At 42.1% G+C, this 21,754-nt stretch overlaps 1 protein-coding gene across 11 annotated transcripts in view; it reads left to right on the forward strand.

Annotated features, from left to right (window-relative positions):
• The window catches only part of LOC122557714 (liprin-beta-2-like), a 274,073-nt gene that overhangs the window by 143,394 nt on the left and 108,925 nt on the right, over window positions 1-21,754 (forward strand). For 10 of the 11 annotated variants that reach the window (XM_043705614.1, XM_043705608.1, XM_043705613.1 and 7 more), the window contains one exon: window positions 20,532-20,618. In XM_043705614.1, the coding sequence (XP_043561549.1) occupies window positions 20,532-20,618 (87 nt within the window). Of the gene's footprint in view, window positions 1-5,032; window positions 5,485-20,531; window positions 20,619-21,754 lie in introns of those variants that run through there. The other variant, XM_043705618.1, reaches the window with a different exon arrangement.

Below are 21,754 nucleotides of genomic sequence, written 5' to 3' on the forward strand. Positions count from 1 at the left end.
TCTTGCGGTTGCAGGAGGTTGGGAGTGGAGGTTGGGTTGGTGGGGGTGTGGATCTGACGAGGGAGATGCGGAGGGAGTGGTCTCTCCTGAATGCTGATAGGGGTGGAGAGGGAAATACATCCCTGGTGGTAGGGTCTGTCTGGCGGTGGCGGAAATGATGGAGGATGATACGATGTATCCGGAGGTTGGTGGGGTGGAAGGTGAGGACCAGTGGGGTTCTGTCCTGGTGGCGATTTGGAGGTGCGGGAAGTGGAGGAGATGCGGTGGAGAGTGTCGTCGACCACGTCTGAGAGGAAATTGCGGTCTTTGTGGCCTGCTGTGTTTTTCCAGCACCACGTTTTTCAGCTAAATGAATGGGCTGGGAACAGAGGGATTATACACCCTTAGAAAATAGGCGAATGGCTTAGATGGAGAACTGGATCGGCGAAGGCTTTGAGGGCTGAAGGGCCTGTTCCTGTGCTGTAATTTTCTTTGTTCTTAATTTTCTGGACCTAAGATTTTGACAGTCCTTAACAGTTGCCTGCACCATTTCCTCTGGCAGCTCATTCCATACACACACCACCCTCTGCGTGAATAAGTTGCCACTTAGGTTTTTTTTGTATCTTTCCCCTCTCACCCTAAACCTATGCCCTCAAGTTCCCGATTCTCCCACCCAAGGGAAAAGACTTTGTCTATTTATCGTATCCATGCCCCTCATGATTTTATGAACCTCTATAAGATCACTTTGCTCCAGGGAAACAGCCCCAGTTTATAGGGTGACACGGTGGCTCAGTGGTTAGCACTGCTGCCTCACAGGTTCCAGGTTTGATTCCAACCTTGGGTGACTGTCTGTCTTCATGGAGTTTGCACATTCTCCCTGTCTCTGTGTGGGTTTCCTCTGGGTGCTCTGGTTTCCTCCCATAGTCCAAAGATATGCAGGTCAGGTGAATTGGCCATGTTAAGTTGACCATAGTGTTAGGTGCATTAGTCAGAGAGGCATGGGTCTGGGTGGGTTACTCTTAGAGGGTCGGTGTGGACTTGTTGGGCCAAAGGGCCTGTTTCCACACTGTAGGGAATCTAATCTATTCGGCCTCTCCCTATAGCTCAAATCCTTGAACCCTGGCAACATCCTTGTAAATCTTTTCTGAACCCTTTCAAGTTTCACAACATCCTTCTGAAAGGAAGGAGACCAGAATTGCACACAGTATTCCATCAGTGGCCTAACCAATGTCCTGTACAGCTGCAACATGACCTCCCAACTCCTGTGGTCAATATTCTGGCCAATAAAGAAAAGCATACCAAATGCCGCCTTCACTATCCTATCTATCTGCGACTCCACTTTCAAGGAGCTATGAATCTGTACTCCAATATCTTTGTCCAGCAACACTCCCCAGGACCTTACCATTAAGTGTACAAGTCCTGCTAAGATTTGCTTTTCAAAAATGCAGGAGCTTGAATTTATCTAAATTAAACTCCATCTGCCACTCCTCAGCCCATTGGCCCATCTGATCAAGATCCCACGTACTGTGAGGTAACCTTCGCTGTCCACTGCACCTCCAATTTTGGTGTCATCTGCAAATTTACTAACTATACTTCCTATGTTTGCATCCAAATCATTTATATAAATGACAAAACGTAGAGGACCTAGCATTGATCCTTGTGACACATCACTGGTCATAGGCCTTCAGTCTGAAAAATAACCCTCCACCTCCACCTCTGCCTTTGAGCCAGTTCTGTATCCAAATGGCTAGTTCTCCCTGTAATCCATGAGATCTAGCCTTGTTAACTTGTCTCCCCTGGAGAATCTTGTCAAATGCCTTACTGAAGCACATATGGATCACATTCACTGCTCTGCCTTCGTCAATCCTCCTTCAAAGAACTCAATCAAGTTCGTGAGACATGATTTCCCACACACACAGCCATGCTGACTGTCCCTAATCAGTCCTTGCCCTTCCAAATACATGTACATCCTGCCCCTCAGGATTCCCTCCAACAACCTGCCCACCACTGAGGTCAGGCTCACTGGTCTACAGTTCCCTGGCTTTTCCTTACCACCTTTTTTACATAGTGGTACCACGTTAACCAACCTCCAGTCTGCCGATACCTCACCAGTTACAATTAATTATACAAGTATCTCAGCAAGTGGCCCAGCAATCACTTCCCTAGCTTTCCACAGAGTTCTAAGGTATACTTTATCAGGTCCCGGGAATTTATCCACTTCTATGCATTTCAAGGCATCCAGCACCAGCACTGTCGTATCTCTGCTCGGGGTATGTCAGTCAGAATTGTCCTCAAATGCCTGGTGTGAGGTTTGAACTGACAGCTTTCATTCACCAGAGGCAAGAGTACTATCCACTCAGCAAAGTGGACATCTAGAATGAAGTTTAGAAAATTTAATTCTGGGGCAGTCTGAATAGTTGAGACAAATAAATAGATTTGTGTACTATTTTTGGCCAGCATGCTACAGTGAGAACATCATGATCAAACTTAAACATCAATGAAAAACAATGCCTAAGATTCTCCACTGACTGGGCTTCTTGTCACTATTTTAACAAAACCAGCATTTACCCGACAGGTGATGCTTCGAAACCAACGCATTTTCAAAAGATATATCTGTGAATGTTATTGAATCAGGGGCCACCTTCATTCTCAGAAGCAGCTCAAATGACTGACCTTGATGCTATCTCTAATTTTGTTAAGAATAAGGTGATTGTTGCAGAATTAATAACAGCCTTCCAAATAGAGTTGGATTAGTTTAAAAAAAGTGTTGTTATTGAGTTATTGAAAATGATAAAGGACTAACTAGATTAATCTTTTGAAAGAACAAAGTCTTTACGGGCAGATTGGCCTATTTCAGTGTTGTACTATTCTGTGATTTTCAGATTATCATCTTTGCTTTAAAATCCCTCCATTACCCTGAGATCACATCATTCATTTAATCTCTTCCATCCCTAACTCTTTCCAACGTTTGATTAATATTCTTCTCTTAATACCTTTTTGACGAAACCTTTTATTATGTAATCTCTCTCCTGGTTCAGTGTTGAAGAGTTAAGTGCTCTTGTGAAGTGCTTTAGAATGTTTTAGTGTGAAAAGGTAATATACATATGTAGGTGTTTTGTTAATACCCAGATGCAGGAAAGGAATCTGGGAACCTTTTGTCTTTTGTTGGAATATGATTCCAAAATTCTTCACCGTCAAAAATCATAGATTTTGTCATTTGGTATTTCTTAAGCTAATATCTATTAAAGTGAAAATTTTCAATTGGTGCTTTAGCTATGTTATTTCTACATTAGTCATGAATCTTCAGTGCTCAAAACTAATGCCTTTTTCTCTTGACTTTTCCCAACCAGATAATATTTATGTGGTGGCCCTATCAATATGCTTGATGCTGCATTTAGCTCATCTTAAGGTCACTAGCCAATGCCCACTGCCATTACATAACTAACATTTTATGGAAACAATTGAACTCCTCAATTGTTTTACACTTGCACAGAGAAGGTGCAACCTGCCAGTGTACTCACTGCACTCTGAATACCACTATCCAGGGCATTAACAAAGATCATACAATGTAACAGGCCTGAGACTGATCATGTGGGCCTGCTGCTGCTCATAATGTCTCTGATCTGAAGCACATCCATTAGGTACAAATTGTGAAGGATTAGTCAATTCCAAACACCGCATTCCAAATTTCTACAGACGCTACAAGATTACTCTACTCTAGAGTGGACAGCTTTGAATGAACTCATTAATGAACTGAGCTACCCAAAACTTTGACCTCTTGCATGAAGATATCTGAGGAATGATGACTATTTTTTCTTACTGTCCAAGTAACTATTTGCCACAGTTTATATTCTTCAGGAAGCACCATTGCCTCAATCTGACAGCTTGTATTTTAAATATTCATTCATTGTTTAAATTTTATATTCATGGGATGTAAGCATTGCTGGCTGGGACAGATTCTATTGCCTATCCCTAGCTGCCCTTCAGAAGATGATGGTGAGCTGCTGTTGCAATCCATTTGCTTTAAGATAGGCTCATAAATATTGAAAAAGAGACAGGATGCCAGGGAGAAATCTCCATGCTTTCCTTTGTAATAATACCATGGAATCGCTTAGTCCATCTGGGAGGACAGAAGGCATCTCTGGAGCGGCATGGTGGCTCAGTGGTTAGCACAGCTGCCTCACAGTGCCAGGGACTTAGGCGACTGTCTGTATGGAGTTTGCACATTTCTCCCCATGTCCGCATGGGTTTCCTCCCACAGTCCAAAGATGTGCAGGTTAGGTGAATTGGCCATGCAAAATTGCCCATAGTGTTAGGTGCATTAGTCAGGGGTAAATTCAGGGTAGGGGGAATGGGGTCGGAGTGGGTTATTCTTCAGAGGGTCGGTATGGACTTGTTGGGCTGAAGGGCCTTTTCCATACTGTAGGTAATCTAATCTAATCTAATCTGCTAAATGTCTCAACTGAAGGTGGCACCTCGACAGTGTAGCACTCCCTCAGAATTGTACTGATGGGGTCTGCCTTGATAGTTCGCCCTTTTAATTCAGTATCAGACATCCTGATCCTCATTAAGGCTTTGCTGTTTACGAAAACTGACCTGTACTTAAAACAGATTAGCTTGTTTGAATTCTATTTGTGACTATAAAATTAACCTGCTGTTACCAGGAGAACCACAGGGCTTTGTAACATTGGCCTGACTAGATAAATAAGGTGTCCTGGACAAGAAGGTTGCTGAGTGTTAACCAGTGCAAAACAAGAATACATTGCAGTTATTTAATTAAAAGTTTTTGTTTGGAAACTAACTTTCATCTACTAAAGAATCTCACAACCCTCTGACTTTTCAACTTTTACTGAAGCTCATAAGACAAGGGTGAATGCTGCTATTTTTAGTTTTGCTACTCCGTGAAATGCAGTAGGGGATGATTGGAGGTGGGGAGGAATGGCTTATGGTGTGTGATCATTACTAGTACAACAGGAAATAGCTGGAGCCGGTTAGCAGTGAGGTCTGTCTCACTTGATCAATATAGAAACGAGACTGCTGCTTTAACAACAAACACCTTTTCTCTGAAAAGCAATAGGCACCCGAATCGGATTACAGTGAGGTTGTTGAGGATTGGTGCTGTAGTAATCCACGTTCACTGGAGAGAGACTGTCATCAAAGTTTGCAATTCTTTTTTTAAAAAAAATTATTACGAGCCAGATGCTCTGTGGATCGACTGAATCAAGACATTTTGCCTTGGGTTGTTACAGTTTAACTTTGCTTCAGTTCCAGTCTGCTGTGAGACTCTAGGAGTGGGAGAGAGATTTGGCTTTATATGTTCCACTCATCACTTTGCGTTTAAGAGTACAGTAGTGCAACTGTTCTTTGTAGAAGAACTGCAGCTTTGTACAGATAAATCTCTCTCTTTTACTCTCAAACGATCTCTCACTGGGATTATGGCTACTGCAGTCCCATAGCATGGATGGTGAGGTCGATATTTACAAACACCTCACCTGGTTGAAGAGGGTAAGTAGCTTTAGTGATTCTGTACTTTAACCCCAGAGGCTTGTACAAGTTATGGCAGATTTTGTCATGGATAGAATTTCATCTCCTCTTCCCTCAGTTGGGATAGGTTACTGAAAATCAATTACTAGTCTATCGTCAGTAAAGAACCAGAAATCTACCTTTCAAGTATGTTTTCAAGTTCTGTGACACAATCATGCATAGCCATGGGATTTGTGTATTAGCGTTTATTTTGTGGTCACTGATCACTTTGAAAAGCTATCTAAAGAATTTAAACTGTGAAATCCTTTCATTTGTGTTTTAAAAAGTGCACCAGGATACACCGCAATGAGGTTAACAAGTCTACTGATAATTTCTTGAATAAGACAGAGGGACACTGAACAGTCAGGCTTTCCTGCATTTCTCACGAGAGGATAGATCAGGAAATAGCTCACATTTTTGTAACATTGAAACCATGTGCTTACCTCATTTCACTCCTATTCATTTTCATTTCTAAGAAGCTGCAATGTTTCCATCTGTGTTTTGATGGGTGAGGGTTGCGATTACGCATTTTATGGTATCTTTTGTTGTATGTCATATGTAGCTTTAATAACAAATTACATAAGATCTAGGCAACTAAAAATAAAGTCTTTAAAGAATATAGAGAAATAGAAAGGAGCTCAAACAGACTGAGGTAAGCGAAAAGGGGCCATGAAATACCATTGACCCACAGGGTTAAAGAGAATCCCCGGACATTTTACACATCTCTTAGGAGCAAGAAGGTAGCTAGGAGCAGACCCTTCAGCCCAACAAGGGTGCACTGATTTCTAATCCTTATTTAAACCCATGACTTATTGCCCACACATGGTTTCTATCCATCTGTTTGCCTCTATTTTATGCATATTTCAAGGTACACCTTAAAGTGCTAATGTGCCTACTTCCACCACCCCAATGGCAGTGCATTCCAGGCACTCAACATCTTCTGTATGAAAAATTTTCCTTGCACTTCTCAAAACTTTCCCCCTCTCATCTTGAGCCTGTGCCCTCTTTTAGTTGACCTTTCCGCCCAGGGAAAAAGCCTCTGATGACCCAACCTATGTATTGTATTTATACAGCACCTTCAGCTTAGTACAACTTAGCAACAATTTCATAAAGTATACTCCGACATAAATATTGATGCAGAAAGTTGGGCTGCTAAGATTGCTGGCGACACAAAGCTAGGTAGGAAATTAAGTTGTAAGCAGGACATAAAAAAGCCATAAAGAAATATGGATAGGTTAAGTGAATGAGCAATGATCCGGCAAATGGAATATAATATGGAAAATTGACAAATTGTCCATCTTGGAAGGAAGAATTAAGGCATGTTAAATGATAAGAAATTTGCAAAAGTCTGAAATGCAGAGGGATCACTAATCACTAAAAGGTTGGTGCGTAGAATCAGTAAGTCATTAGGCAACCTAATAGAATGCTTATTGTGAGGAGAATTGAGTCCAAAAGTAGGGAGGTTATGCTTCAGTTATTCAGGGTATTGGTGAGTGCACATCTGGAGTACTATGCCTGGTATTGATCATCTAAGGAAGAATATAAATATTAAAAGCATTTCAGAGCGTTTACTAGACTAATAAGTAACTTTTGGAGTTTAGAAGGGCAAGAGGTGCTTTAATGAAAACTTACAGGATGCTGAGGGGACCAGCAAGTTCAAGTTCCAGCTCCTTCCAAGTCCTAAAGTTGTACAGGACAGAAACAGAGCCTTCAGTCCAGCTCCTCCATGCCAAACCAATCTTGTCCTGTTTGTCAACATCTGACCTCCCTCTTAATCCTTCCTATTCATATACCTATCCAGGTGCCTTTTAAACTTTGTAATTATACTAGCCTCCACCACTTCCTCTGGTAGCTTATTCCATACACACACCATCCTCTGCATGAAAAAGTTGCCCCTTAGGTCCATTTAAAATTTTTACCCTCTCACCCTAAGCCTATGCCCTCTAGTTCTGGACTCCCCCCAACCCAGGGAAAAGACTTTTGTCTATTTACCTTATCCATGCCCCTCATGATTTTATAAACCTCCATAAGGTCACCCCTCAGCCTCTGACACCCCATGGAAAACAACCCCAGCCTATTCAGCCTCTCTCTGTGGCTCAAGTCCTCGAACCCTGGCAACATCCTTGTAATTCTTTTCTGAACCCTTTCAAGTTAGTGGGCGGCACAGTGGCACAGTGGTCAGCATTGCTGCCTCACAGCGCCACAGACCCGGGTTCAATTCCCGCCTCAGGCGACTGACTGTGTGGAGTTTGCACGTCCTCCCCGTGTCTGTGGGTTTCCTCCAGGTGCTCCGGTTTCCTCCCACAATCCAAAGATGTGCAGGTCAGGAGAATTGGCCATGCTAAATTGCCCGTAGTGTTAGGTAAGGGGTAAATGTAGGGGTATGGGTGGGTTGCGCTTCGGCGGGGCGGTGTGGACTTGTTGGGCCGAAGGGCCTGTTTCCACACTGTAAGTAATCTAATCTAATGTTTCACAATATCCCTCCATTAGGAGTGAGATCGGAATTGCACTCAATATTCCAAAAGTGGCCTAACCAATGTCCTGTACATTCCAGCTCAGCACTGTCCTCATGACCTGTCCTACCTGCCAATCTCCCTAAGGTTGATTTTCCTGCTCCTCGGATGCTGCCTGACCTGCTGTGCTTTTCCAGCACCACACTGATCTAAATTCTGGTTTCCACCATCTGCAGTCCTCGCTTTTGCTCAATGTCCTGTAAAGCCGCAACATGACCTCTCAACTCCTATAGTCTGCTCTGACCAATGAAGGAAAACATACCAAATGCCACGTTCACTATCCTATCTACCTCAGACTCCACTTTCAAGGAAATATGAACTTGTACTCCAAGGTGTCTGTTAAGTAACAATCCCAGAGACCTTACCATTATGTGTACAATTCCTGCCCTGATTTACCTTTCTATTATGTAGCACCTCACTTTTTTTATCTAACTTTAAACTCCATCTGCCACTCCTCAGCCCATTGGCCCATCTAATCAAGATCCCTTTGTACTCTGATGTAATCTCCTTCGCTGTCCACTCTACCACCAATTTTGGTGTCATCTGCAAACTTACTAACTATATACCATATCTGAACAAGTTGATTCAAACTATTAATAAGATCCTGAGGAGTCTGGATAGAATGCATTTAGAAAGGATGTTTCCTCTTGGAGAAAGATTTTTGGATTAGAAATCACTATTTCAAAATAAAGTGTCATCCATTTAAGACTGGGATGAGAACTTTTTTCTTGAAGTTGAGTCTTTAGAATTCTCTTCAAAAGGTGATATAAGCAGAGTCCTTGAGTAGTTTTAACATTTCAGTGATAAGGATGTGAAAGTTTTTCAGGATAGGCAAAGTTATACTGTAATTGGATCAGCCATAATTTAGATCACTTATAGTGTGGAAGCAGGCCCTTCGGCCCAACAAGTCCATACCGATCCTCCGAAGAGCAACCCACCCAGATTCATTCCCCTACATTTACCCCTTCACCTAACACTACGGGCAATTTAGCATGGCCACTTCACCTAACATGCACATTTTTGGATTGTGGGAGGAAACCAGAGCACCCGGAGGAAACTCGCGCAAACACGGGAGAATGTCAAACTCCACGCAGACAGTTGCCTGAGGCAGGAATTGAACCCGGGTCTCTGGCGCTGAGGCAGCAGTGCTAACCACTGTGTCACTGTGCTGCTCACTTATATGATCTTATTGAATGGCGGAGAAAACAGGTAGGGCCAAATGGCCTGCGCCAGTTTCTAATTTATTTAAACATTTAAACATCCACAATGATAACAAGATGGTGACCAAAAATAAGGTCAAAGGTAGATTTTAAGTACAGTCATTTCTTCTATAGTGCGATGTCACGTTCCTGAGTGACCGCGCACTACACCAGAATCGTATAATTCGAATAATACTGTGTTGGTGATGCAATTGTGCTACAGCCAACATATGTTTTAAAAGTTTGCACTTTGGAAACAGCGTCCATATTCGTCAATCGCACTACAGCGAATTCGTTTAGATGAAACGTGTGCTATAGCAGAATGACCTAGAAGATCGATAGAATTTTTTTTTGTATTCTTTTGAAGGGAATGTGGGTGTTGCTGGCTGTGCCTCCATGTTACTGCACATCTCTGAATGCACTGGACAATCTGAGAGCAGTGGTAAACTGCAGTCTGAGTGTAGGAATATCACCGGTACTGTTAGGAATGGAGTTTCAGCATTTTGACCCAGTCAACAGTGCTATCTTGTTCAGGATGGTGGATTGCTGAGAGGGAACTTGCAAGTGATATGTTCCCATGCATCTGCTGCCTCTGTCTTTCAGATGTTAGAGGTTGCAGATTTAGTAGGTGCTGTCGAAGGGGCCTTGGTAAGTTGCTGCAGTGCATCTTGTAAATGGTGACCATCAGTGGTGGAAGAATCGAATGTTACAGGTGGTGGACATAGTACCAGTCAAGTGGGCTGCTTTGTCCTGGATGGTGTCAAGCTTCTTGAATGTTGGAGCTGCACCTATCCAGGCAAGTGCAGAGTAGTCCATCAAACCTGTGATCTGTGCCTTGTTAATGTTGGACAGTTACTGGGGAAGACAGGTGAGCTACTTGCCACTGAATCGGTAGCCTCTGACCTGCTTTTGTAGCTGTAATATTTAATGGCTAGCCCAGTTCGGATTCTGGTCAGTGGTATTCTCCATGTTGTTAGCAATGGAATGCCAATGAACCTCGAGGAGCAATGGTAATGTTCTTGCTTTCTTGTTAGAGTCAACCATTGTCTGGCACTTTTGTGGTGCAAATCTTATTGTCTAGATCTTGCTGCTTCAGTGTTTGAGGAATCTCCAAATGGTGATGAAGATTGAACCAATCATCAGTGAATATCCCCCACCCAACCCATACCCCTCTTTACATCGCCCCACCCACCCCTCCATGGAAGGATGGTCATCGATAAAGCAACTGAAGCTGGTTGGGCCTAGGGTGTTTTGCTGATTAACACCAGCAATGATACCCTGGAGTTGAAATGGTTGAGCTCCAACAATCACAAACAACATCATGACTTGTGCCAGGTTTGACTCCAACTAGCAGGATATTCTCTTTTTTCTAAATTCCAATTGATTCCAATTTCTCTAGGACTCCTTGATATCCCACTCAGTCAACTGTGACATTGATGTCGAGGGCAGTTGCTCTCCTCTGGCCTGTGGAATTCTGTTCTTTTATCCATGTTTGGACCAAGACTATAACCAAGTCAGGAACTGAGTGGCTCTGACAGAACCCAAACTTGGTTAGTTTCATAGCTTTCAATCTCCCACTTAGTGTTTGATAGCATTTGCCACAACTGGCTTGCACAGACACACATCCTTCCTCTGTGACTGTTTCTAGCCTTCCCTTATCCCCCACACATTCCAAATGAAATTCCATCTCTCATGTTTCGCATCCACTCAAGATTACATGTATCTTTGAAATATGCAAAGCTCCTGAGACGGCCCCTCCTGTATCTTGAGACCTACACTCAATGCCATGCACCAACACATGCACACTTTAGACTCCTCTCTTCTTTAGTGTTACCTCTCACCATTTCAAAGCTGCCCTGGTTGTCAGTTCAGTTTAACTCTTCTTATTCAACACCTTTAAAAAGAAAAGACATTTTCCATTCTTTTCAGGTGTTAAGGAATATAAGATCTAAAAACACTCGATACCAATGCCCCTCTGGATTCTTTTGTACTACTCCTCTTTGACTATAAGATCATAAGACACAAGAGCAGAAGTAGAAGAGTCTGTTCTGCCACTTAATGAGATCATGGCTGACCTGTGAATCCTCAACTCTAGTTTTCTTCCTTTTCCCCATAATCCTAGATTCCCTTACTGATTTTAAATCAATCTATCTCAGCTTTGAATATACTTACTGACCCAGCCTTGTGATTCTTATCTGGAATTAGAAAAATTGATCAGTTTTGCTTCCAATTTTCTGCATCATCTAGTTCATCTCTGGCTCTTTATTTCTCTTCCTTGACCTCCCTTTTTTCCACTTTTAAGGATAGGCTATCCACCAATATCCACTATAACCGCATTGATTCCCAGAACTACCCCCTCACAGTAATCTTGACTGTGCTTCCTCACGCCTTGCTTCCTGCAAGGACTCTACTCCATTCTCCATCTCCATCAGATCTTCCTCGGGGTTTACTCTGACACATTCTCCTTTTTTTTTATTCTCTCCTCAAGGGAGAAATTTCCCACATTGTGTCTAAAGCTGTCCAGAGCTGTGTCTGATGCACTTACCATGCTCCTGTCATCCTCTGCTCATCTCCACCCCTGAAAACAATGATAGGCTTACTCTCGCCATCGCTATCAATTCACCAGTCTCTGCATTCAGAAGTTCTTCTCTGCCATATCTAGTACTCCCATCACCAAACACACCTTCCCTCCCTTCCACTGTCACCATTCTGTCGGGGTTATTTCCACCCTGACACTTTGGTCCACTCCTCCATCACTCCAAATACCACCTCACTCCTCCATCATACTTTTCCATGCAGTTGCAGGAGGCGTAACTCTTGCCTCAGCACCACCTCCCTCCTCACTGTGTGAGGCAGAAATACTTCCAGGTGAATCAGCAGCATTATTTCTTCTTTTGTTCAGTTTAGTCTATCATATTTGCTGTGGTCTCTTCTATGTTGATGAGACCAGATGCAGGCTGGGTGACCACTTTGCAGCATAGTGTGCAAGAATGACCCCAGCCTTCCATTGCTTGCCATTTCAAGTGATTATCGTGCTCATATTGCTAACCTTTCCATCCTCAGCCTGTTAGTGTTCTGACAAAAAGTTCAGCATAAGCTCAGGGAACAACACCTCATTCTTCTTGGCTACTTTACAGCTTTCAGAACACAACATTGAGTTCAGCAACTTCAGATCATGAACTTTGTCCTCTTTTGATTCGAAAACCCCATATCATGTTAGTAACTTGTTGGCTTTATTCTCAGCAGAGTGGATTTATTGTCTCCTTTTCACACATCATTTACCCCTCTGTATAATTTCAATTTTTTTTCCCCATTTCTGTTGTCTTGTTCTGGACCATTCCCCGTTCCAGCTCCTTTCCCTTCTAAAACAGAATTGTGTTAGACTGGGGTGGACAAAATTTAAAAATCACACAACACCAAGTTATAGTCCAACAGGTTTATTTGGAAGTACATGCTTTTGGTGCGCTGCTCCTTCCTCGCGTAGCTAGCTACCTGAGGAAGGAACAGCGCTCCGAAAGTTTGTACTTCCAAATAAACCTGTTGGACTATAGCTTGGTGTTGTGATTTTTAATGTAGACCTAGGAAATTCAACATGAGGCTTTAAAGTTAGCACAAGAAGAGTTGGTACTAAAACAAACAGTAATGGATGAGGGGACAAGATAGAGACAACACCTGTCAAGTGAAGCCTAGAGACTGGGAGGTCAATGGGAAAGGCATTAGAATAATGAACATCATTTTGTCTTTCATTAGCATCAATGTAGCTTCCTCTTTTACTGCATCTATATTATTTGTCTCAACTAATACTTATGGTGTTAAGTTCCACCCACTCACCACTCACTGGAGAAAGACGTTTCTCGGGACTTCCTCTTTGTATCTAATATTGACTACCTTAGATTTATGGCCCTTAACTTTGATATCTCAAATCATGAAACCACCTCCACATTTCCCCTCGCAACTCCTTCATAACCTTTATCAGGTCAGTGCATAGCTTTCAAGAGAAAAGATCCTTACCATGTTTAGTCTTTCCTGATGATTATAATAGTTTTATTTTTACATCATTACCAGAGCCTTGTTGTTTTTTTCTCTGTAAAGTGGAGAGCAGAAGTTTACTCGTGGAAGGAATCAAAAGTGGTTTCCGAGTCCCTGATGCTCAATTGAAGGATGTTGTGCCTGATCTGTGAGAGAGACCGTGATGATGAAGTGGTGGTTGAGACTAAGATGAGGATTAAACAGTGATTTTCAAAATTACAACGTCCACTGCAACAACATTATTTTGACTTAATTAAATTGAAAAGCTTTTCTGCTGATTAGTTACTGCAGCATCCATTTCTTTGATATTCTTTGAGTAAACATTAGATATTCTGAATGTATTTCAACCCGCCAAATTTTGTTAGAATTTGCATTATAGCTCCTTTATTGAATCTCTAAAATATACCAAAGTGCTTCACATAAGCTGAATAGAAGTACTGCTAATTATGATTTGCAATTAAGCAGCTTCTTTGACCAAGCTATTTATCATCACTGTGTATTTCTCCCTCAACTCAGCATCTGACCCTCCTGTAGGGAAAAAAAAATTTATGCTTAAAGGTGCTATCTGGTTTTTTGTTAATGAAATATTAAACTGGGGACCGATCAGTCCCCTCAAGTGTGTGGGAAAGATTTAGTGCATTATTTCAAAGAAAACTGGGGAGTTCTCCCCATTGTGCAGGTCCATATTTACCCCTCATCCAACATCGCAATATATGGTTGACCTGTTCATTATTGCATAGTTTATGGGAGCTTGATTTGCACAAGTTGGCTTCTCCATTTAGTCTGCATTGACTAAATTTGGTCAAATTACTTTATTAATTAGCTATAAAATGTTTGGAATGCCATGAAAGACACTATATAAATGCAAGCTCACCTTTTTTCTTTCCCCCACACTCTTCACTCCAATATTTTTGCACTTTGTGCTTTTTGGAAAGATGTAGTGACGGGATTGTTTACTTTGGGTTTACATCAGCCTAGCCCAGGTCAGCTGATGGGAGGCTACAGTTTTGAACGTTGCCTTAATGTTTACAATAAATAGTTCTGCTTTGTTTATACTTAAACATTTTCGACATGCCAGCTGTACATTAACAGAAGTGAGGATATGCAGCTGTAGTATAAGTGGAGGCAGCACACATAAGAGGAAGTGAGAGTTTGGTTGCACTGAGCCTTCCTTGATCGAGTATAGCTTAAAATATTTTGTTTGGTTCTAGGCATCCACATCTCAGGACAGGACATATTGATATTTAAAGGGATGAAACATTGATTTATCAAGATGATCCCACAGCAGCAAAGATTAATTTTAAGGATAGATTGCAAAGACTAGGCTTGTATTCCTTTGAGGAGCCATCCACCAAGAATTTTTATGATTTTTGATTGGTCATGGTCTGAATTTGTGAGTTAAGTTTGAGGAAGCAATTTTTCACAAATGCCAGGAAGAGTGGCATTCTATACGTGGAGACACACAGGCACATTCATGCACAGGCAGACAGACAGACATACAGACAGAGAGACCAGAACGTTCACACTCAGTCACAGCTTTCAAGCCTGAAAACAATACATTCTTGTTGGAGAATAGAGATGAGATGCAGATTGGCCACAATGCAGTCGAATTCTTGAAAGGCTGAAGGGCCCGAATGGTTGACTCCTGTTCCTAAATTCTTTGCTATCAAGTCAATGTGGTTTTTGCAGCTGAAACTCCCATTTGTCTCATTCCAATCCTGCTTGTAGTTGGATGAATCCATTATTTTAAATTCATAGCTGTAGGCTCCAATCCAATAAATTTGAGAAAAGTGAATTTGACGTCACTTGAGTACACTAGCTTGAGCTTTTTTAATAATTTTGGATTTCATAGGTCATGCATCTTAGAGTATAACATTTGTTTGGTTTCTGGACTTAAAATCATAAAACATTTACATTCAGCCTGTCGTGTCTACACCAGGCTAATGACAAAGCTAGTCCCATTCTCCAACCCTATCTCCATAGGCCTCTGAATTCATAATTTTCAAATATACATCCAGTTTTCTGTTGAAACCTCCTACACATTCCCAGGCAGTGCATACCCAATCCTAAGGGTTTGCTTAATGTTCATTCCTGGAAGCGTCACTTCTGTGTTCCCATGATGAAAATATTTCATTCTCAGTGATTCATTGTTCCAACTCACTCTGAATCCAGTACACGCCCTGATGAGCCGACCTTAATACGTTGGTTTCCAAACTGGTGTCCTAGAACTCTTGAAGGGCCAATGAAAAGACATCTGAGGATGTTCCTGGATTTTGTTTTTTTTTTTTCCGTCGTCCAGCACGCTTGTTTCTGACAATCTGCCTGAAAGAAATCAGCAAATGAGATCTGAATTTAATTCATCATCTGTTAACACCCAGTTCCCTGGGAGACTAAGAGACTGGAAGAGCATTACCAAGTCTTGGCAACCATTTGTAGGCTTGTTGTGAGTGTCTGAGTAACTGTAGGGCTTAGGAATGGGTCAGTGTTATCAGAAGGACCTAAGATAAGGAAATGAAAAACTTAGAGCACCTCATAACCACTGTATGTCTTGAATTACTTTCCAGGCAATTAAGTATTTTTGAACTGTAGTCACCTTTGTACATAGGCAAGCTAGCATGCCGCAAGTTCTCTCAGACCATGCGACAGTGATCAGATAATCTGTTTGTGGTCATCACAATCTTACCAGATGATAGGATACCCTTCCATGAGAGGGAGAATGACTGACTGAGTTTAGGGTAAGGGGAGAGATTGAGAAAGAGTCCTTTTTATATAACCTCAAACAACTGGGATGAAACCCATACTGTTGGCATCACTCTGCATTGCAAATAAGCTGACCAGCCAAGAAAAACAGAAATTGCTGGAGAAACCCAGCAAGTCTGGCAGCATCTGTGAAGAGAAAGTCTAGTGACCCCCCTCTAGAGGTTAGTCAACTGTCCAGTCAACTGAGCTAAATGTTAGCCAAAACACCAGGATGCTCTCTCCAAAAATAGTGCCATAGAATCTTTTGTGTCTGGCTGAAAGGCCTCTGTTAACTGTCACGTCTGAAGGACAGCACTTCCAACTGGGCAGCTGTCCCTTGGTCCTGTATGAGAATGCCAATCTTTTGACCTTTGTCTTTTTTGTGCAGGGTTGGGGGTTATCATTTTCCCTTATACTGCATCATTATAAAGTGGATTAGAAGGGCTCCAGTGGCATAGTTGTATTTACCCTACCTCTGAGCTAGGAGGTTAGGATTCAAGTCCCATTTGCTGAAGCGATATGTAATAACATCTGAGCAGATTGTTTAGAAAATATTTAACATGGAGGAGGAGTGGTGTCCCTATTATTATTTGCAAAGATTCCCCAGGAATGCTCCATATTTGCGATGGTGCTACAGGAATGTTCCAGAAATTATCGTGGTGGTTAAGAATGGCCTGGACTTCACAAGGGGATTCCAAGGAGTGTATCTGGCCTCTGCCAACTTAGATTTGGATCAGACTTGAGTTTTACACAACCCTTGGTGTCTAAACTACTATAAAGTTTAAATTTTTAAAAAATTACTGCCTGTAAACTAGAAGCGAATGAATGCAGAGGGAGTTCCCAATTAAAATGACTGGGAGAACTGTGAAGAGACCTTGACCTATAAAGTGAATTTTGCTGTCACTATGATTCTGTTGACCAGGCTCTACTTGTATCACTGCTTCAAGCACCTTGCCTTCCACAGGGGTCAAGGTGTTGATAAATGGAAATGTTTTCTTGTTGCCTGAGCTCCGTTTAAAGGACAGTCTGGGGTGAGTTGGTACAACAGGGTTAACTGCTGACCAAGTGTGCAGATTAAATTTGAACTGTAGGAAATTTAAAAATTAACCTGTTTTAAGCACGTTCACTGCCTCAGACAGAACTAAAGTTTTGAGCTGGTTGTTTTACTGCAGACCACAGTCCACAGTCTGCCTTGAGACGGTTAAGAAGAAAAGCATCTTTTTGGCATTTGATCGGATTGTGAGGCAAAAACCAACTAATTTTGATTTGGGTGAAAGCCTGTTCAATCTGATAGTGTAATGTACCAGAATTGAAGTTCGGCTTTTCAGGAGTGCAAGCAAGAAATAGTTTGTTATATAAATGGAATTCTGGCACATACTCCCACAAAAGGGTGTAAATAGAGTCATAGAGACGTACAGCAGGGAAACAGACCCTTCGGTTCAACTTGTCCATGCCGATAAGATATCCTAACTTAATCTAGTCCCACTTGCCAGCTCTTGGCTGATACCCCTCTAACCACTTCCTCTGGCAGCTCATTCCATACATGCACCACCCTTTGCATGAAGAAGTTGCCCCTTGGATCACTTTTAAATTTCTTCCATCTCTCCCTAAACCTTGTAACATTTAAAAGGCATCTGGATGGGTATATGAATAGGAAGGTTTTGGAGGGATGGGCCAGTGCTGGCAGGTGGGACTAGATTGGGTTGGGATATCTGGTCGGCATGGATGAGTTGGATTGAAGGGCCTGTTTCTGTTCTGTACATCTCTATGACTCTATGCCCTCTCTAGTTCTGGACATCCCCCACCCCACCCCTGGGAGAAGACGATGTCTATTTACCCTATCCATGCTCCTCATGATTTACAAACCTCTATAAGGTCACCCCTCAGCATGGATGATCCAGGGAAAGCAGCCCCAGCCTATTCAGCCTCTCCCTATTGTGGAAACCCTCCAACCCTGGCACCTTCCTTGTAAATCTTTTCTGAATCCTTTCAAGTTTCACAATATCCTCCTGATAGGAAGGAGACCAAAAGTGGTCTAACTAATGTTCCGTACAGCCACATCATGACTGCCCAACTCCTATACTCAATGCTCTGACCAATAAAGGAAAGTGTACCAAACGCTGCCACCTCTATCCTATCTACCTGCGACTCCACTTTCAAGGATGCAGAAACTTTTTAGGAGCTTTCCACACTGATTGGAGTGGCACGCTGGCTCAGTGGTTAGCACTGCTGCCTCACAGCACCAGGGACCTGGGTTCAATTCCTGCCTCGTGCAACTGTCTTTGTGGAGTTTGCACATTCTCCCCATGTCTGCATGGGTTTCCTCCAGATGCTCCAGTGTCCTCCCACAATCCAAAGATGTGCTGGTTAGGTGGATTGGCCATGCTAAATTACCCATAGTGTTAGGGTGCATTAGTCAGGGGTAAATATAGGATAGGGGAATGGGTCTGAGTGGATTACTCTTCGGAGGATCGGTGCGGACTTGTTGGGCCGAAGGGCCTGTTTCCATACTATAGGGAATCTAATCTAAAGGTTTTTGTTAAGGGTATTAAAAAGTATGAAGCTCAGGCAGGAAGTTGAGATGGACCATGAGCTAATTGATTTTCAGAACAGGCTCAAGAGGCTAGCCTCCTTCATCATACAGCCAATGGGATCCTATTTTAAAGAGAGCGCATCCATATAGCAGCATTCAGAATGCCAGGACATCCCAAAGTCCTTTTACAGCCAGTAATGAGTAATTACTGATGTACTGTAGGAAATGTGGCAGCCAATTTGCATGCTGCAAACTCTTAACTGACCAATAATTTATTTTAGTGATCCTACTTGAGAGATGTCTATCATAGAATCTGATTCATAGAATGGCTACAGCACTGAAGAACATAGTGTCTGTGCTGGATTGCAACTCTGCCGTTCCCATTCCCTAACCCTTTTCCCTTAGCCTAGCAAATTTGTTGTCTTCCTGTTTTTATCCAGTTCCTTTTTGAAAGCAACAGTGGAATCTAGATCCTCCACCCATGCTTGTACAGTGCTTTCTAGATGTTAACCAGCTGCATAACTGTCACTTGCCTTTCTTTTTTAGTAATCAGCATAAATCTTTTGACCTTCTCTCCAATGACAGAGGTTTCTTCCTAGCCACACTCTGCAGACCTCTCATATTTTCAACACTTCTATCAAATCTTCTACAAAATTCCATCCTCAAAGGAAAAACAACAAAGCTTCCAAATTTGTCCATGTCACCAAAATCTTTCTTATAAGAATGAATTATAAGTGTTTGCCCCACTGTAAAAACCTTTCACATTCTTTCTGTAGTACAATGCCCAGAATGAGTACTCCACTTAAGACCAAGCCACTATCTATACAATTTCATAGAATCCCTACAGTGTGGAAATAGGCCATTTGTCCAACAAGTCCATACCGAATTTCTGGACAGTATCCCACCCAGACCCATTCTTCTGCCCTATTACTCTACATTTACCCCTGACTAATGCGCCTAACCTACACATTCCTGAACACTTTTTTCAGCAATTTATCATGGCCAAATCACCTAACATGCACATCTTTAGACTGTGGGAGGAAACCCACGCAGACATGGGAAGAATATACAAACTCCATAAAGACAGTCACCTGAGGCTGGAATCGAACCCAGGTCCCTGGCTCATGAAGTTCAGGATTCCAAATGCCTTTTTAACCATTTGTTCAGCCTCACACAGCCAATATCGCCTTTAAATGTTTGTGCATATTAAATTCCTGAGTCTGTGTTCCTGCATTCCTTTATTTTGTATTGTCACTCTTTTTGGTCTTCCCAGCAAAACGAATCACTTCCTTTTTCTCCACGTCAAACTTCATCTACCACAGGGCCACCCGTTCTGTCAGCAGTCTGTGTCCTCTTGACGTCTATCATTGTTCTCCAAAATTCACAAATTTCTGAGTCTTGTGACTTCTGGTAGGATGCCTGGGGGATGGGGGGAAGCTCGTCAGATTTTGGAAACTGTGCCATGTGATGATTTTTATACAACTGATGGGATAGGTGGGGCCACGGCTTTAACTCTATTGTATGAAAGGCAGCACCTCCAACTGTGCAGCACTCGCTTGGTACCACACTGGAAGTATCCGTCTGCCTTACGTACTCCAGTCTCTTGACTGGGACTTGAACCCATGGCCTTTGGATTCAAAATCTGGAGCATCCCTCACAGTTTGACATTTCTGTTTAGATGCCAAATGAAACGTTTTGGTTTTACAGCATAGATTTGCAATTTGTTATTAACTTGCTCAGGTTATCACACTTCTCTTGGATTTTAAAGCTTGAATTCAGTGAGAGTAAGTGACAGAATTTAGGTAAGCACTAAATTAATGTAACTGGTTACAAAAGTGAATAAAGTGTAGAATGGTGTATCACAGAAGGAGGCCGTTCAGCCCTTTGAAATAGAATGAACATTGTCAATGTTGTTTGCAAAATTTAAATATCACACCTTCCATCAATTGTGCATATTGTGTGGTGGAGCAGATTGTTCTGACCAGTTTGATTTTTTTTTTTGTTTTTAATATTTAGGGCAATCATCGTGCAGCTGTGAATAATGAAACCTGCCAAGAGCGACTGACACGGTTGGAGAGTGACAGGGAGTGCCTGGTGCTACAGGTAAGTTCTCTTACAACCGTACCCCACTCCCAACCTGCAAGTGTCGAGATTCGCCTCATTGCCAAGAATCCGCAATACATTGACCAAAATTTAAAAAAACATGGCTAAAATTTAACTTGCGAATAACCAAGGAGGCTAACCAAGTTTACAGTTCAGGTTAGCCATTATGATATTGAATGGGAGCCGACGATTGTTGATGTGAATGGCTGCCTCCTGGGTTCTTGTGTTGATAGGAAGCTGTAGTTATGACTTTTCATTTTCTTTTGCGCCTTCACTGATTTTAGTTTCTACTGAACATTAGTAACAGGAGTAGAGGTAGGCCATACCATCCCTCAAGCCTGCTTTACTATTCAATCTTCCACCTCCACACCACTTTCCTTCCTTATCTCCAAATGTGTCGACTCCATTAGTGCCAAAAATCTACCAATCTCCAACTTGAATGTACTCAATTTCTGGGAATCCGTAGCACTCTAGAAAAGGGAATTCTAAAGATTCACAATCTTACTGAAGAAGCTTCTCATCTCAGTCATATATGAGGGCCAATCCCTCACCCTGTCGTTATGACCCTTGTTCTAAACTCTCCATCCAAGGAATCAGCTTGTTAACAGCTGCACTGTCAAGCCATCAAGAAGTTCATATGTTGCAATGTGACCACCTCTCATTTTGCTAAACTCAAGAAAATGAGGACCTTGTCTATACTTTCTCTCCTCACAAGACAACCCTCTAATTCCAGAAGTCTGGTGAACTTTTTCTATATCCCTTGCAAATCAATTTAATTTTGAAAATTTTTATTTGTATTTAATCATGGGCTGTGGGCATTACTAGAACACCCGCATTTAGTACCCATTTGTAACTGCCTTTGAGAAAGAGGTGATGAGCTAAATTCTTCAAATGCTGCAGTCTGTCCACGAGAAGCATTTGCTATTGGGTGGGAAGTTTGAGGATTTTGGCCCCGTGACATTGAAAGAATGGTGGGCTGTTTGCAAATCAGAATGGCATATGACTCTGACAGAATCTTGAACATCATGATGTTCCCATGTTGCTGCCCTTGGTATTTAAATGGTAGCAATCATGAGTGTAGAATCTCTCTGGGAGCTGCTGCAATGCATCTTAAAGATAGTGACCACAGTGTGTAC

This window comes from Chiloscyllium plagiosum, chromosome 16 (genome assembly GCF_004010195.1).
Source record: "Chiloscyllium plagiosum isolate BGI_BamShark_2017 chromosome 16, ASM401019v2, whole genome shotgun sequence".
In the NCBI taxonomy this organism is placed as follows: domain Eukaryota; kingdom Metazoa; phylum Chordata; class Chondrichthyes; order Orectolobiformes; family Hemiscylliidae; genus Chiloscyllium; species Chiloscyllium plagiosum.